This window comes from Nymphalis io, chromosome 17, assembly GCF_905147045.1.
Source record: "Nymphalis io chromosome 17, ilAglIoxx1.1, whole genome shotgun sequence".
Taxonomy (NCBI): domain Eukaryota; kingdom Metazoa; phylum Arthropoda; class Insecta; order Lepidoptera; family Nymphalidae; genus Nymphalis; species Nymphalis io.
In genome coordinates this window covers 8,194,026-8,211,989 of record NC_065904.1, presented here as the reverse complement: position 1 = coordinate 8,211,989, position 17,964 = coordinate 8,194,026, and the positions used below count along the sequence as shown (strand labels likewise).

The 17,964-nt window shown below is 32.8% G+C and overlaps 2 protein-coding genes across 9 annotated transcripts in view; one reads left to right on the top strand and one right to left on the bottom strand.

Annotated features, from left to right (window-relative positions):
• The window catches only part of LOC126774837 (ceramide transfer protein), a 33,079-nt gene extending 22,882 nt beyond the window's left edge, over nt 1-10,197 (top strand). Inside the window, exons 7-12 of the mRNA XM_050496468.1 lie at nt 2,610-2,792; nt 3,756-3,862; nt 4,326-4,447; nt 5,885-6,066; nt 6,644-6,767; nt 8,450-10,197. Coding sequence (XP_050352425.1) covers nt 2,610-2,792; nt 3,756-3,862; nt 4,326-4,447; nt 5,885-6,066; nt 6,644-6,767; nt 8,450-8,577 — 846 coding nt within the window. The 3' untranslated portion in view covers nt 8,578-10,197. The remainder of the gene's footprint in view (nt 1-2,609; nt 2,793-3,755; nt 3,863-4,325; nt 4,448-5,884; nt 6,067-6,643; nt 6,768-8,449) is intronic.
• A 4,064-nt stretch (nt 10,198-14,261) lies between these two features.
• The window catches only part of LOC126774820 (high affinity cAMP-specific and IBMX-insensitive 3',5'-cyclic phosphodiesterase 8), a 182,685-nt gene continuing 178,982 nt past the window's right edge, over nt 14,262-17,964 (bottom strand). For all 8 annotated transcript variants that reach the window (XM_050496439.1, XM_050496444.1, XM_050496442.1 and 5 more), the window contains 2 exons: nt 17,786-17,940; nt 14,262-17,535 (listed from right to left, as the gene is read on the bottom strand). In XM_050496439.1, coding sequence (XP_050352396.1) covers nt 17,366-17,535; nt 17,786-17,940 — 325 coding nt within the window. In that variant the 3' untranslated portion in view covers nt 14,262-17,365. The remainder of the gene's footprint in view (nt 17,536-17,785; nt 17,941-17,964) is intronic.

Below are 17,964 nucleotides of genomic sequence, written 5' to 3'. Positions count from 1 at the left end.
ACCATTTCTGTTATATATAATATGAAAATAAACTTATATCAGCATGTTAATAATTAATCAATAAATTTAAATTATGCATGTGTTAGCATGACACACATTGTTATCTTCAATAATATATTCCAAAGGGTTAGAAGCGTTGGAACGGAAGCAATGTGATAAATAATAACACGATTTATACTGGCTCGGTTTATTTTATTTTATATTAATTATAATTTGTGTAATTATGTCAACTTTTACGTGATGTGTTAAGCTTCGATTATGCATGTCATTTTTATCAATTTCCATATAATATATTTTTTATTTGTTGTTTAAATAATTCCTTTGTCATTCATTATCCGTGGTCTGTGGTTTATGGTCCGCATTAAATTTTCATTATATATGCCTTTTCTATAAATATTATTAGTACATTTATGAGTGCATCTCATTATATAAAAACCAGTACAGTTTGCTAGTCTTTTTTGAGCTAACTTTGACATCTAAGCCGAACAAAATTTTCGTCCGGGCAGCATGGCCACTTGATGAAATGTTGTTAACAGAGCTCATACCCATACATTGACAATAACTGTAAGAAATTTTAACCATTCGTATCATCAATTCGCCACCAACAATGCGAACTCAGTTATTATTGAACCATTTGGAATCAAAATCAGAAAGTTCATTAGTGTAACTAATATTATTCTTCCGAGATAGTTTAACCGAGATGTATAACTGCGGGTTCAATCGATATACATATGTATGTATAAACATACATGAGGCAGAATTTTACACAATATATCATATCGATATTTTCATTCACTGCATCGCAAGACATACATTTTAAACACTAAATCACTTTGATGTTCCAAGTCCATTATTCTGGTCTTGTATCCTTCGTTTAAGATCCGCGTATTTTATTCATGGCAGTGAAGGTAAAGGCTTAAAAAATTGGTTTCATATAAAAATGATTTCGTAGTAAATAAATAATTTCGTTCGTTAACCTGTAATAATAGAAATGAGAAATATTTCAGTCATAAAACGAAAAGCTTTTCAGGTTCATTGCTGTTCAAGTAGTTCGAAGTTTACAGTCGAGCATTTTTTGTGATGAGTCTTGCTCAAATTATACGTTTTTCATAGGAACTTTATTTCACTGACATGCACTAAACAAATATTTTATACTCAAGTTAAATTTATATATTATAACAATTAATTAATAATTATGAAAGATATACGATTTCGATATTACGTTATTTTTTTTAAATTATGGTTTATTATGTCTTTGGTCTTAACTAAATAATATTGTGAAAAAACTTGGAATATAAGTTATTAACTTACATTACAGAAGTGTTCGATATGCCTCGTACTTATATGAACATTTATATGGGAACATAGAACTAACATATTATTTCTGCTATTTATGTGTGACTACAATACACGAAGAGTCTGAATTATAACCAAACAAGATTTAATTTTTTTTTCCTCATTCATATAACGTGTTCTCTAATAACGTGCTGAACGTTTCATTTAATGATAATTGAAATAAATAGCTGTCTGAATAGTCTCATAAAATCATCAAGTCTGTTTTTGAAATTTTATCATTCTTAGTATAATAAATGCGAACTAACTCTATCCGTCTGCTTGTTATCTCATCACGATTAAGACTAAAACGCCTTAATAGTAAGAGAACACTTTACTGGTGGTGGCTTTGTGCAAGCTCGTCTGGGTAGGTACCACCCACACATCAGATATTCTAGCGCAAAACAGCAGTACTTGGTATTGCTGTGTTCCGGTTTGAAGGGTGAGTGGGCCGGTGTAACTACAGGCACAAGGGACATAACATCTTAGTTCCCAATGTTGGTGGCGCATTGGTTTTGTAAGCGATTTTCTTACAATGCCAATGTCTAAGGGCGTTTGGTGATCACTTACCATCAGGTGGCTCATATGCTCGTCCGCCGTCCTATTCCATAAAAAAATGAACAGCTGAAATAAATTATACATTCAACTCCAGTTTTTTAAACGCTGATAAATTATCTAATTTTATTTAAGTTTGAATTGTAATTGGTCGATGGCGCATGATGACGCAATAGACGGCCAATGAGTGTTCAGTAATTAAACAGATTAGTAAATCTGACGTTGATTACTTTAGAAACTATAGGTTAATGTAAGAGTTTTAAAAAAATGATTTAAATTGCCATCGCACGTCGTACGCAATTAATTCATATCCTTAAGAATGTAGGTCATCGTCGCGTCGCTCAGAATTAATTGTTTTATACTACGCTCAACGAAGATTAAACTTTCTATGATTGTGTATGTGTGCATTGCAATTATGTATTTGATAAACACCTTATTCGTTATTGCTTTACAAGGTGTTGAAATAAAAAAAAAAACAGATCTCTCATTATATACGAAATTAAATTTGATTTATTATTATTTGGTTATTTAAACAGCTCACTACTAAATTTTCTATACGATATCTTTGTAAAGGTTATAAAAACAAGTTTTTTGTTTTAAAATCAAATAAAACGTACAACCAAAACTCGTTTGGGATGGCAACTGCTGCGAGGATATTTATTTTACTTTGAAACGTTTTCTATCACAATAAAACATAAACCAATGAAATTTCTTTTTCGTAGGAAGGGCCGCACTCGACACTACCGGACGACGAGTTCTACGATGCTGTGGAGACGGGTTTTGACAAGATGGAAGAGGAGCGGTGCGCGAGAGTCGCTCCGCCCGCTGAAGTCACGCGGGACGAAGTCGAGCTGCCCCCGCCGGCCATCGACAACCGCCTCACCGTGCACTCCTTGTGGCCTGAAGTAAACTCTTTTAATTTATTTCAATAATTTGTCGCTGTTTGACTCATATTTAATAAGATATTTATTTAACGGTCTTTTTGTTAAAATAAAAAACCATATTTAGTTTTATAATTTACTTCTTTTTCTATTTTTTAAAATGTATATGTTTACATAGAATAAATAAATAATTAGCTTTTTGGGCCTTTGATAAAAAGACCAATACTAAAAGACTGAAGATTGCATACAAAAAGAGCATGATTACAAAGAGGAACAAAAATATATAATAATTTAAAATAGCACTAAATACATACAATTTAAAAAAAAGGTCGTTTAAAGAAATCGTAAAAAAATATATCAACTAATATAAAAAATTGCTACTATAGAGGGAATGATTTAAAAGAACTCGTTTATAAAAAATGCACACCTAAAATAGATCAATTTGTTCATAGAAGATAAAAAATATATCCCATACATTTTCTTTATAGTGGCGAAAATTACTATTGATTAATGATATGGCCGTTATATTTTACAAGGATTTCGTCGTCGTAATTTATGTAATTAAATTTTGATACGTATATTGTCATATTCTAATTTAAACAAAATTTTGCTTATTTCATAAAAACTATACATTTATTCACTTCTTTTGTTTTTTTTTCTAAGATTCTTTTGAAGTCTTCTGGATTGTGTTGAAATGGTTCCGTACCTACAATATCCTTTTATTTACTCTATAAAATATGACATTTTAATGACATATGCAATTGGAATGTAAATTTGCGTTGAATTTTTTTATTGTTTCAACGAATAGAAGGCACAAGTAATATTCAAGCATAAATAACATATTTTTAGAAAAATATATAATTGACATAAAATATATCATTTGTTATTTAACAAAATACTAAATAAATAATATATTTAAAAGTAATAAAATTTAATGTTTTTTTTTAAATAATATGTACAGATTTTTTAGTCATTCATTTTTTCTAGATCGACCGGATATCGACGGAACAGATCCAAGCGGCATTCGAGGGTGTCGGAGGTCAGATCGGGTGGCAGTTGTTCGCCGAGGAAGGAGACATGAGGATGTATAGAAGGTGAAATTGCCATAACACAATCACATTAATTAATGTTTGTCCGAAATGATTAATCACGAGGCGATTAATCTGATAATAACGACATACCGTTTAGTAACTAGCTCGTTCATTATGGACGATCAATCAATCAAAATATGCACATATTATGAGGATCGTAAAAAAAGAATGTATACTCTATAGAATATAATACCTTAATGAACTCAATATTACTGGCCATCTATATCTCAACAGTTTACAAAAAAAAAAAACATTTTCTTGTATTTAATTTTCGAGTTTCATTTGTTATTCACGGTGTGTTAATTTAATTGATGTGTATTTACTAATTTTAGGTTATTATGGTTTTTGATAAAAAAATTGCACGCTAAGGAATGTTGTTATACAGCCATTAACGACGAAAATTTTATTTAGTTTTAAAGTGTGGTGTATATCTATCTATTTAATGAACTTTGTTTTTCGTTATCAGAGAAATGGAAATCGATGGCATGGTGATGGATCCTCTGAAGGCGATGCATAAAGTGCACGGGGTGTCCGCGCGAGAGATGTGCCATTACTTCTTCAACCCGCGATATAGATATGAATGGGAGAGTAAGTAGAGTTGAATATTAGTTGTATATATTAAATTAACTAAGAACACTTTTTGAAGTCAAAGTCCTTCGGGTACGTAAAGAGTAAAATTTCACGATGGAAAGGAAATGACATTAAATAATAACGCTACAAATGTTATTGCGAAAAAGAACTATATATATATACTTATATGTATGTTCACTCGTCAGACTGATAGTGTATATATATATATAATAGTATATAACTATCAAATTCGTATTACGAAGAAGTATAACTTTTAATGCGCGTAAGTACACGTAACTATTTTTTGTAATTGTTACTTATAACGCAGTAGCATTCGAAGTTTGAAGTAACAATAAGTAATTATTTTTAAATATTTCGTTGTTGTTGTTGTACCCGATACGCAATGCGTGTCCTGTTCAAATAGTCTTTGATAAATGAGCCGCGACGTACGGACGGACGACGACGGTTGCGTGAAAAGTACAAAAAAAATATTATTTTGTAAACAAAATATGTTTTTGTTTGTTTTTTTTCCCGTTTTCACGCAAAAACTATTTAAGTTGATTCATATGCAACTTTAATGTAATTTTAGTTTATAGTTTTAATTCTGACATCGTTTTTTTATATAATTTTATTATTAACCATTCTTTCCGGCACCATGTGCCACCGACCTTGGGAACTGAGATGTTTGAATAGGAATACAATAATACTATATATTGCTGTTCGTGATGAGTGAGTGACACCAGACTGCACCAAGCCCCATTTAAAAAGCGTATAAAAAATACCTCGCTCGTGCAGTATAAGCACTGCGTATACTAATACTGGCAGAGGTTTTTCCACAATAATCTAATTGTATTATACGATTTGTTTTATTTATATTTTTTTTCAAATACAATAATCATAGCGGTAAATCCTCATCTATATGTATATAAATTACTTTATTGAATACGATCATATGAATCGTGTAGTTTCAGGATAAAATGCACGTCGGCCTTAAGGAGGCCCTCCGAGATTTTCGGCGTATGTTTAGTCATAGCAGGCAAATTTTAACCTGGTAAATTTTACTGGTGGTAGGGCTTTGTGCAAGCCCGTCTGGGTAGGTACCACCCACTCATCAGATATTCTACCGCAAAACAGCAATACTTGATATTGTTGTGTTCCGGTTTGAAGGGTGAGTGAGCCAGTGTAATTACAGGCACAAGGGACATAAAATCTTAGTTCCCAAGGTTGGTGGCGCATTGGCTATAAGCGATGGTTGACATTTCTTACAATGCCAATGTCTAAGGGCGTTTGGTGACCACTTACCATCAGGTGGCCCATATGCTCGTCCACCTTCCTATTCTATAAAAAAAAAAAATTAAATTGAGCCTATTATAATTTGGAGTCGGAGAACTTTTTCGAAGTCTTAATACTGCCTTATAGTAGATAAGGCATAACATACCTAACTGTGTGTTGCAGCGACACTGGAGACGATGAACATAGTGGAGGCGATATCGACGGACGCGCTGGTGTTCCACCAGACGTTCAAGCGCATCTGGCCCGCCTCGCAGCGCGACGCGCTGTTCTGGTCGCACGTGCGCGCCGCGCCGCAGCACACCTACGCCGTCACCAACCACTCCACCACCAACGTCGACTACCCGGTCGGTGCACCTTCTGTGCGATACTCATTCCATGCAGGTCGCGCCGGAGAGAACGATCTTCATTACATACATTATTCTTTGAGTCTTCGGTTAAAATCTACGTATTCGACTCATTGACTGCCTCGTTGGTGTAGTGGCTAGATGAAAGAACCGCAGACCCGGAGGTCCTGGGTTCAAATCCCAGCTCGGGCCAATAAAAAGTTATTGGGTTTTTCTGTCGAAAATTCTCAGTAGCAGCCCAGTCTGAAAGTTGGAAGTGTGTACACTCCCGTGTCTCGGAAAGCACGTAAAGTCGTCCTGCGCCTGAAGTTTTTCCGGCGTGTCGGATTGCCGTCCCATTGGATTATATGTTGGCAGTTAGCGAACCCCTCTCAAGATTGCCGCCGTGGCCGAAATCGTTCTGGAGGACCTTATCCATCGGGTCGTCTTAAGTAATGTGGTTAAAAGTATGGGAATCATTTAAATGAAATTGAATGAACTGATGAATGATTATTTTTGACACAACACTTGGCCGATATGGCAAGTCACCGCTCCCGTGCGAGTTGTGGTCCAAAGTAACGCTAGCGCGTGTCCGCAGTCGAACTCCGGCGCCTGCATCCGGCTGTTCGTGACGGTGTGCCTGGCGTGCCGCACGGCGTGGCCGGCCGGGCAGGCGCCGTCGCGCGACAACATCACCACCAGCATCGCCTACTGCAGCACCGGTGAGCGACCCCCCACTTATCCTTCATTAATCGATTCTTAAGTAGTTTGAGAGGAGTTAATTTTTTTTTTTGAGAGAAGAAAATTAAACTCATGGCGATTCTGAAAGTCATTCCTGCTAGTGTCGAAGTAATCACGAGTTTAAAAGACTTGTTTCGAGGCTTGGCTTGATTTATTAATCTCATTAATCATTAGACCTTCGAGTTCAAATTCAGCGTCGACTTCTAAATTACGTACTCAATCAAATTAAAATCGAGTCATTATTGGTATTGGAACGAGTAAATAGGTAATATTATAATCATTATGAATCTGATAACAGTTTTTTTAATTTATAACACTTAATCACGCTACCAACCCGCATTGGAGCAGCGTGGTGGAATAAGCTCCAAACCTTCTCCTCAAAAAGAGGAGAGGAGGCCTTTAGCCCAGCAGTGGGACATTCACAGGCTGTTACGGGAATCACGCTACGCCAAAATACGCTACAATATTTTTATTCATATCCAATCAGTAACTATTTTTAATTAAGCTACAAATCTGCAATGTGTCGGTAATAATACGATTATCTGTTAGTCTTTTTTAATCTTTTTAACCTGACGTTTAATAAAGTCTTATATCCTTATGGTGTATTTGTTCCACTATGTGATGCAGTAGCTACTACCTACCTCATATTGTTTTTCATGAAAATATTACCGACTGCGCGATATTTATATCACAGCTCTACTAAAAAAATTATATAAAGAAATTCGGTAATGTGACACAATAAGCAATTATGAATCGTAAAAATATTTTGTAAAGTGTCGAGAATATTTGTATAATTATATAAATATTATGTTTTAAATTAAAATATAAAAAGTAGTTTAAAAATATTAGTCATTAAATATATTTAATACTTATAGACCGAATTAAGTTTTAAGGGTATTGCTTTCGTCGTTTCGTATTGAATACAAAAAAACACTTAACGGTCGATAAAAATATAATAAGTAATATAATTAGTTCTCCGTTACACGCAACGGTTAATGATCGTCACAGGTTACTAATTAATTTTTTGTAGTTTAAATATACAGTAACAGCCTGTGAATGTCCCACTGCTGGGTTAAGGCCTCCTCTCCCTTTTTTGAGGAGAAGGTTTAGAGTTTATTCCACCACGCTGCTCCAATGCGGGTTGGTGGAATATACATGTGGCAGAATTTCAGTGAAATTAGACACACGCAGGTTTCCTCACGATGTTTTCCTTCACCGTCAAGCACGAGATCAATTATAATCACAAATTAAGCACATGAAAATTCAGTGGTGCTTGCCCGGATTTTGAACCCACGATCATCGGTTTAGATTCACGCGTTCTAACCACTAGGCCATCTCGGCTCGTACTGATACTCATTTGCGTCTATTTGTCCCTAATCCGTGAATTCCGTGTCAACGATCGTTAGCTAAGAAGACCGAATTAAAAGTTAATATAAACTAGAATTAAAACAACGTAGTAGCTCATTGTTTATTATGGCTTTGCATTTTATGTACAATGTATGTGCAATATAATTATTTTCTTGTTAATCGGGTTGGTTGAGTGTTAGTAGCGTCAAGTCAATGATGTTAGAAAGAGAGATACATACCAGTTATTAAACGCGCGTATTGATTCGTTAAAATAATAAATTATTCTTTTGTATCAATAGTATTATCTCTATTACAGTGAATCCAGGCGGCTGGGCGCCGGCAGGAGTGCTTCGCGCTGTCTACAAGAGGGAATATCCGAAGTTCCTCAAACGGTTCACAAATTACGTGGTCGAGCAGTGTCACGGTAAACCACTAGTTATATAGCAACCGGCTACGTAAACCTGAACATATAAGCAGGGAATATTTTACTCCTATTATTATCCCTCACTCGTGGGGGTTACTTGTTACGGGCAACACTGAGCTATAGGAGTAGAAAGTGTGCTCGGTCGTTTTCGTTAATAGTTTTATTAAAAATGTAATCGATGAAATATTATTTTGTCATTTGACGTTTCGGATGTACGTAAAGCATCCTATATTTTACATAAAAAAAAAACATCTGATTATTTTATATTAAATTGATATGAACGTTTGGTTCGTTTCAATAATTTTTTTTTTTTAATGGTGCACATTGTACTTGGTGTATGTAACAATCGCGACCTGTGTACTTGTCATATAATTTAACGTGTATTATATTATAATATGGAATTAGTGTAAAGATTTCTCATTGTACAGAAATATGCACATGTGAGATGTACTTTAGGTCGATTATATAAATTCTAAAAAAATAAAATAAAAATACAACGGAAATAAAATACAACGGAAAGGTATTGTTAATATGTATTAGTTAGGGCACTTATACACTGTTCGTAATTATCATTCAGTTATATAATTACATATGTTATTTTAGTCAGTAATTATTATACACGCATCTTAGTACCTGTTAATTTTTGTTTTTTTTTTCTCTCTCATAAGTTAGCGATGTGTGGACGCGCCCTAATTAAACGTGTGATCTATCGAATTGTATCTATGTAGAGTATAGCGAGTGCTGTACATATATAATATGTAAAATATTGTATAAATAGTTTAAAAAATAAATTCGAAATATAAAAATGTTAATATATCAACCACGTTTCTATTCTATGGATCTCTTAAAGTATAGATAAAATTTAATTGAGGGTAGTTGAAGTTTTGACTCGCATAACTTAATTAGCACAAACCTTAAAAATATTATGATTATTTAATTGTTTATTCGTTTACATACAATGCCTATTAAATTCCGTTGACATATTGAATATATAAAAACGGGGAGTTTTTTTACTTATGAATAAATTTCATACGGTTTATTTATAATATTTCATTCCAATTTTCTACTATAGTTTCATAAATATATAATTTCTGTATGAAATTCTTTATTATGCAATATATAGGATGTGTATGATCAATTTTATTATTAAATCTAAGTACTTCATTATACTGTGTTACACTGCGTCTGTTATTATAAGATTAAATTTATCCTGTCTAGAAACCCTTTGTTTTATGACGAAAGTAAACAAGATAACATCCGATTTTTTTTTTAATTCAGAAATTTAATTATATGTATTATTTTTCTGTTTAGTTTTTATAATAAGTTCAGTGGGCGTTGTTTACTTCTATCTCAAACGAACGAGCGAGAAGGGTATATAGATTGCATTTATAGCAATGTTGGAATTGTATGTTATAAAATGCCTGTTTCTGAACAGATTTCCATATCACCTGGCCTTTTTTCTCAAACTGTGAACGTGTAAAACATTGAAATAACAAATAACATTTCTATAAAATGAAATATCTGAGTGAACATGTTAAAAACACGTGAATATAAGGTCTTATATATGGACTTTTGTTCTGAAACAGCCCCTTTAAATGTTTTTTAATAATTATTGTTTATAATAAAACTTTTTATGGACACATTTGCCTTTTTATTTTATAACAATATTTAATTAATTGCCAACATTCCAGTATATAAAAGCCAGAGATGGCCCAGTGGTAAGAACGCGTGAATCTTAACCGATGATCGTGGGTTCAAACCCGGGCAAGCACCACTGAATTTTCATGTGCTTAATTTGTGATTATAATTCATCTCGTGCTTTACGGTGAAGGAAAACATCGTGAGGAAACCTGCATGTGTCTAATTTCACTGAAATTCTGCCACATGTGAATTCTACCACCCCGCATTGGAGCAGCGTGGTGGAATAAGCTCCAAACCTTCTCCTCAAAAAGAGGAGAGGAGGCCTTTAGCCCAGCAGTGGGACATTCACAGGCTGTTACGGTTACGGTTACGGATTCCAGTATATCCGATCCGATATATGGGTATGTCGACATGCTTTAATGTTAAGTGACCTGAGTTTAGCTTATTAGTTTTATTTTGTATATTTTTTTTTTAGCAGCATTCATTAGGTCCACCACAAGTTAACTGGTGGTAGGGCTTTGTGCAAACTCGTCTGGGTAGGTACCCACTCATCAGATATTCTACCGCAAAACAGCAATACTTTGTATTGCAGTACTCCGGTTTGAATGGTGAGTCAGCCAGAATAATTACAGGCACAAGGGACATAACATCTTAGTTCCCAAGGTTGGTGGCGAATTGGCTATGTAAGCGATGGTTTACATTTATTACATTGCCAATATCCATGTGCGTTGGTGACCACTTACCATCAGGTGGCCCATTTGTTCGTCCGCCTACCTATACTATATAAAAAAATATTATGTTTGTATTCTCTATGTTGGAATAAAGTTCGAATATGGGCTTTTTATCTACCTTGTTAGACGACCTATAAATGTCCCTAATATCACTAGTTTGGAGTTAAACTTTGAATGTTGTGGTTAATTGAGTAACCACATTAATAATGCAATTTTTAATTAATTTTCCATCTTGGGAACATTTTCGTTGTGCCTTCTGGTGATCCTCGATTTTATTTTCGTAAATAAATCTGACTTCTTTATCTTCCTGTCGTTCACACTCCATATCTTTAAATGTTTTTATCATATCATTTTTATTCTATAGTTCTAAGAGAAGATTTTTGTGTTCTTTCACTGTTTTGTTGAAACATCCCCGAGGATAGCATGTCTTTTATGTCATTTTTGAACTTGGAGAATGCGTTGTGTATGTCATCCAACCGCTTACGCTTGTTACGAGTGCTTATAAAACAGGTTCCCCCAGTTTGATATAAGTTGGACTCTTGAGTTCGATTTCTCTGATTTACGCAGCGTTATATAATTCTTTAATATCTAATTCATATATTTTTCATGTGCACAATTTGTTATTATAATTCATCTCGTGCTGAAGGAAAACATCGTGAGGATACCTGCATGTGTCGAATTTCACTGAAATTCTGCCACATATGTATTCCACCAACCCGTATTGGAGCGGCGTGGTTACAGGCACAAGGGACATAACATCTAAGCTCGAACCTTCTCCCTAAAAAGGGAAAGGAGGCCTAAGCCCAGATGTGGGACATTCACAGGCTGTTACTGTTACTGTTGAATCGTTATTGTTGTATGCTCACAGGTACCAGGGCCGCAGATTTGTGCAATAGTCAGGGTTTCTAAATGAGACTTTGGAGGCGGGTTTTTTTATAAGAATGGCATCTTACCCGTAGAATAAACTACTGGCAGTTGTGCACTCCAATTTTTGAAATTGAATTTATGTCTAAATATTTTAGATTTTAAGTAAAAACAATTTTGTAAAAAAAATTACTTACTTTAAAAGAAAACTAAACGGACTTATGGCTCATTTAAAGGAAAGCAATCACCTTCTTAGATATTGACACTGTATCTACAGAGGTGGTATCACATACACGCAGAAGAATTATATGATAGAACATTGAGATATAACATATAATAGAATTATTGTATTACCACTAGAGAGTAAGAAGCATGGTTAACAGATAGAAATAAAAAATTAGAAACAAATAATAAAAAATACCTGCTGGTTATTAAAAAAAAAAAAACAAAAAAATGTAAGTTTTCTCTTTATTTACACAACACTTAACAATCTCATTCATGTTAACAAGACGCTCACGGAAAATTCATGTGGAACATTCGTCTAAGTTCTTATTTTATTGACACACAGATATTATTAGCCATTACAAATAGATTAGCCGTTGCAATACCTAAGGAAAGGTTTCATTGGTTTACTTTTACATTACACAGGTAACTAATATAGTTACAAGAAGCATGAAACAAACATTTTTATTAACTCTGATTTACGCAGCGTTATATAATTCTTTAATATCTAATTCTTATATTTTTCATGTGCTCAATTTGTTATTATAATTCATCTCGTGCTGAAGGAAAACATCGTGAGGATACCTGCATGTGTCGAATTTCACTGAAATTCTGCCACATGTGTATTCCACCAACCCGTATTGGAGCGGCGTGGTTACAGGCACAAGGGACGTAACATCTAAGCTCGAACCTTCTCCCTAAAAAGGGAAAGGAGGCCTAAGCCCAGATGTGGGACATTCACAGGCTGTTACTGTTACTGTTGAATCGTTATTGTTGTATGCTCACAGGTACCAGGGCCGCAGATTTGTGCAATAGTCAGTGTTTCTAAATGAGACTTTGGAGGCGGGTTTTTTTATAAGAATGGCATCTTACCCGTAGAATATACTACTGGCAGTTGTGCACTCCAATTTTTGAAATTGAATTTATGTCTAAATATTTTAGATTTTTAGTAAAAACAATTTTGTAAAAAAAATTACTTACTTTAAAAGAAAACTAAACGGACTTATGGCTCATTTAAAGGAAAGCAATCACCTTCTTAGATATTGACACTGTATCTACAGAGGTGGTATCACATACACGCAGAAGAATTATATGATAGAACATTGAGATATAACATATAATAGAATTATTGTATTACCACTAGAGAGTAAGAAGCATGGTTAACAGATAGAAATAAAAAATTAGAAACAAATAATAAAAAATACCTGCTGGTTATTAAAAAAAAAAAAAACAAAAAAATGTAAGTTTTCTCTTTATTTACACAACACTTAACAATCTCATTCATGTTAACAAGACGCTCACGGAAAATTCATGTGGAACATTCGTCTAAGTTCTTATTTTATTGACACACAGATATTATTAGCCATTATAAATAGATTAGCCGTTGCAATACCTAAGGAAAGGTTTCATTGGTTTACTTTTACATTACACAGGTAACTAATATAGTTACAAGAAGCATGAAACAAACATTTTTATTAACTCTGATTTACGCAGCGTTATATAATTCTTTAATATCTAATTCTTATATTTTTCATGTGCTCAATTTGTTATTATAATTCATCTCGTGCTGAAGGAAAACATCGTGAGGAAACCTGCATGTGTCGAATTTCACTGAAATTCTGCCACATGTGTATTCCACCAACCCGTATTGGAGCGGCGTGGTTACAGGCACAAGGGACATAACATCTAAGCTCGAACCTTCTCCCTAAAAAGGGAAAGGAGGCCTAAGCCCAGATGTGGGACATTCACAGGCTGTTACTGTTACTGTTGAATCGTTATTGTTGTATGCTCACAGGTACCACGGCCGCAGATTTGTGCAATAGTCAGTGTTTCTAAATGAGACTTTGGAGGCGGGTTTTTTTATAAGAATGGCATCTTACCCCGTAGAATAAACTACTGGCAGTTGTGCACTCCAATTTTTGAAACTGAATTTATGTCTAAATATTTTAGATTTTTAGTAAAAACAATTTTGTAAAAAAAATTACTTACTTTAAAAGAAAACTAAACGGACTTATGGCTCATTTAAAGGAAAGCAATCACCTTCATAGATATTGACACTGTATCTGCAGAGGTGGTATCACATACACGCAGAAGAATTATATGATAGAACATTGAGATATAACATATAATAGAATTATTGTATTACCACTAGAGAGTAAGAAGCATGGTTAATAGATAGAAATAAAAAATTAGAAACAATTAATAAAAAATACCTGCTGGTTATTAAAAAAAAAAAAACAAAAAAATGTAAGTTTTCTTTTTATTTACACAACACTTAACAATCTCATTCATGTTAACAAGACGCTCACGGAAAATTCATGTGGAACATTCGTCTAAGTTCTTATTTTATTGACACACAGATATTATTAGCCATTACAAATAGATTAGCCGTTGCAATACCTAAGGAAAGGTTTCATTGGTTTACTTTAACATTACACAGATAACTAATATAGTTACAAGAAGCATGAAACAAACATTTTACTATTTAAAATCTTAACTTTTGATTTTGAGTATTGTTAATACAATGTACCAAGTTATAAGATTAAGTAACATATTATTAAGCGAAATTCTAACCGTTTTCTTGAAATCGTTACGTATACGGTTAAGACTTAAGCTACATAATATGTTTAAATACTGTTATTGTTAAGTTTATAAAATTCTTAAACCATTTGTAAACGGAAGTGAACATTGTTACTCAATTGAATAAAACTATTCACAGAGACAAATTTACGAAGCTTAAGAACGTCATAAATTGTTATAACATCGATAACTTTGATATCTCTATAGCGCATATTATATTTTCATATAAAATTCACAACAATGTTAACTATAACTCCTCATACACATGGGGACCAGCCCCCGTCACATATAATTTTCAAACGATCAATTTACTATAACACAAAGTAAATTATTAATTAATTAATATTAGGCATTATTATTTAAGAAAAAGTTATGTTCGAATAAATATTTTTTAGATTATACAATATTTTGTAGTGTAAGTAAATTAAATTAATTGATTTGTATATTATGGTCTCCTCGAAGATTTTAATTCATAAGTTAACTGAGGCTTTCGTTCAATCAATCCAGTATAATTGTTTATAATATTAAACGTATTGTATTTTTGTAAGAAAATTTGTAACAAATCTGAGATTACTTCCTTTATTTTAATGTAGAGGAGAAAATCTATTAGAATATTCTTAAACCATACTGGTTTATTTCATTACATCTTCAAATAAATTGAGCTAACTAGTAGAATAATTTAGTAATTAAATTAAGCCTAATAATTTTATTTAATATTTGATACACATATATGTTCTTTGTTATTAGGCATAACACGAGCCTAAATTTGGTATTTGTTACATACAATCAATAATATGAGATTGAACACCACGATCTACATTTAAATAATTTAAGAGGGGATAGAAGTTTCCACAGATACATAATTATTTTAAAAGTTAAACGATTACGTCTATGTCCATTTATTTAGACCGTTATGTATTGACATTGAGCACAAGGAAGCGTAACATTATAACCTTTAAAATTGTATTGATTAGCTATACAATTGGTATAAATTACTTAGAATACCAGCGTCATATAGACGAATAAATCTCTACTTTTATTATAGTAATTAGTATAAACACGTTTAAACCTTATTTGATTATAATAAATTATATTAATAGTAACACGAAATGTTTAAGCGATCAAAGTATAATGAAGTAGGATATAAATAACATTTTTAAAATTTTTATTATTATAAAAGTTATGTAAACACACCTGTCCATGAAATGAAACGAAACGACAGTGTACACTTTTAGATATAGAAAAGTTATTTTAAAACGTTCGAAAATTTGAAATTTTGATATGATAAAAACCGAAAGGTTTCGGTGTATAAGGTATTATAAAAGTTATATATAAAAATAGGAATTTTCTCAAAGCTCAAGTGTATATGTGGACCAATTTTATATTTAGTTTTTGGTTTTCTATCGCTACATATTTGATTGAAGGGAATATAATGTGATATTAATATATGAATAGTGCAAACATTTTAACTTTGCCGGTCCAAAGTTGCTACGGTTGCTATAATTTTATACATCTAGAAATGTAGGAACTCTAAGGCTTGTGAAAAGCCTAGTACTTATTAAAACATAGTTAATTTTTTCCATTATGCATAGTCTTTTATATTTTTATTTATTGCTGAGAATAAAATATTTCGTTTTAATTGTTATTTATTATATGCCTCACTTATGTGTAAAAGCGACTTTGTTATAATGTTTGCACTATATATTTTCTTGATTGCTATTTCAGTTAAATGTCGGGAAGGTGATAGTGTCATGGTATGCAGTGAAAAAAAAATGGTAAAATGACAGTTTGCCAACTACTTATATGGCACTCTATCACGGATTTTTATAGTACGTATTTATCTAAACAACAAATTTAATACCCGTCTAAATGGCAACTGCAATACACAAAAATAACATCCTATATATTGGATATCATGGTACGAAGATAAATTCATAAATATATTTATGAAATAAACTATTAAAAAAATTTATATCAATATCTCCCGCTACTTAAGTAGATAGCAACAATATAATTTAATACCCACACAAACACGGGCATAGGTATAAAATAAGCGTATTTTCGGACACATCCGATGAGGCTTTGCGCCGATGATCCGTTTCAGACTTTTAATTTTTTTTTACATCCAAATGCGTTCAAGGAAGATTTTAAACTTCCATAGTCGTCATATCCGATTTATTTATCTGTATATTTACCAATATCTGAGATGAACCCACCTCGATGATAAAAATGTGTATTCAATACTTTGGCCCCATTTAAATTAAGATACTTTGGCAACTATGTTTGAAATGTTTTAATAAATGAAAAATGAATTTCTTTTACACATAAGTTCAATATCAAAATTGAATAGGGCCAGTTCCTTTTGTAATACACGATACATTTTATAACTTGGACATTAAGAACTTTAATTTGGAACTTTATTTTTTCAATATTTTCAATATTATTTATAGTTTTGATTTTTAATTTGGTACGGATTAATACTAGTTATAAACTAGTTCATTCTTCGTGTTCTTTAAAAAAGTTTGTGCTTCTTTATTTTTGTGTTTTTACATTTATTTGACAGATTGTTTTATAAGTATTATTTGCAACAAAATTTAGAGGCTCTCCAAAATGTATACGCAAAAAACGGTTAGCTTTCCTTTGATCTTTTATTATCAGTTTGATCAAGTCTATTTTACCGTTACGTTCGTCGCATTTTGTATATAAATAACGCGCTGTTATTAGTTAAAACGTATTATATCCAAATACATTATGGATAATATCGTGGAGTTTACTCTTCAGCAGTGGGTTGTGAGGTTGAGTTTGGTGCCGATTGTATGGTGTTTTGACGTTGTGCTCGCTTCACATCAGCGATTGTTGTCACACCAGCTTCGTCAAGTTCCCTCCAACGTTGGTGGTTATTTCTCGCGTGGGTGACCAGCTCAGGCATGTCAATGAACGCTGAAACATGCGATGAATGTATGAGTTTCATTTTGTATATTATTAACCATTCAACCTTCTAATTCTAATAAAAATTCTAAAAGGACACCTTTTATCTGTTCCATAAAATTGGTTACATTTAATTAAATCTATTGTAAATATTAGATATTAATAAAACATTGTCTTATAACAATGATGTATCTATTTCTTGCCTTTAAAATTACCATGACTTGGGTTACGTAGCTTTCAATTTAGTTTAAATTAGACTTACCGGCCCAAGCTTCCATCATGTCGATTATGATGTAGTCAATAAATCCTATCTGTGAGCGCGGTATAGAGCAAGTCGCACGGTCGAACATTGGCATCACGACCGGCAACTCCTTGGCCTTCTCTTCGTCAGTCTGCAAGAAGTACTCCTCTGCGATCCTAAATTAAAATCCTTATTAGTTG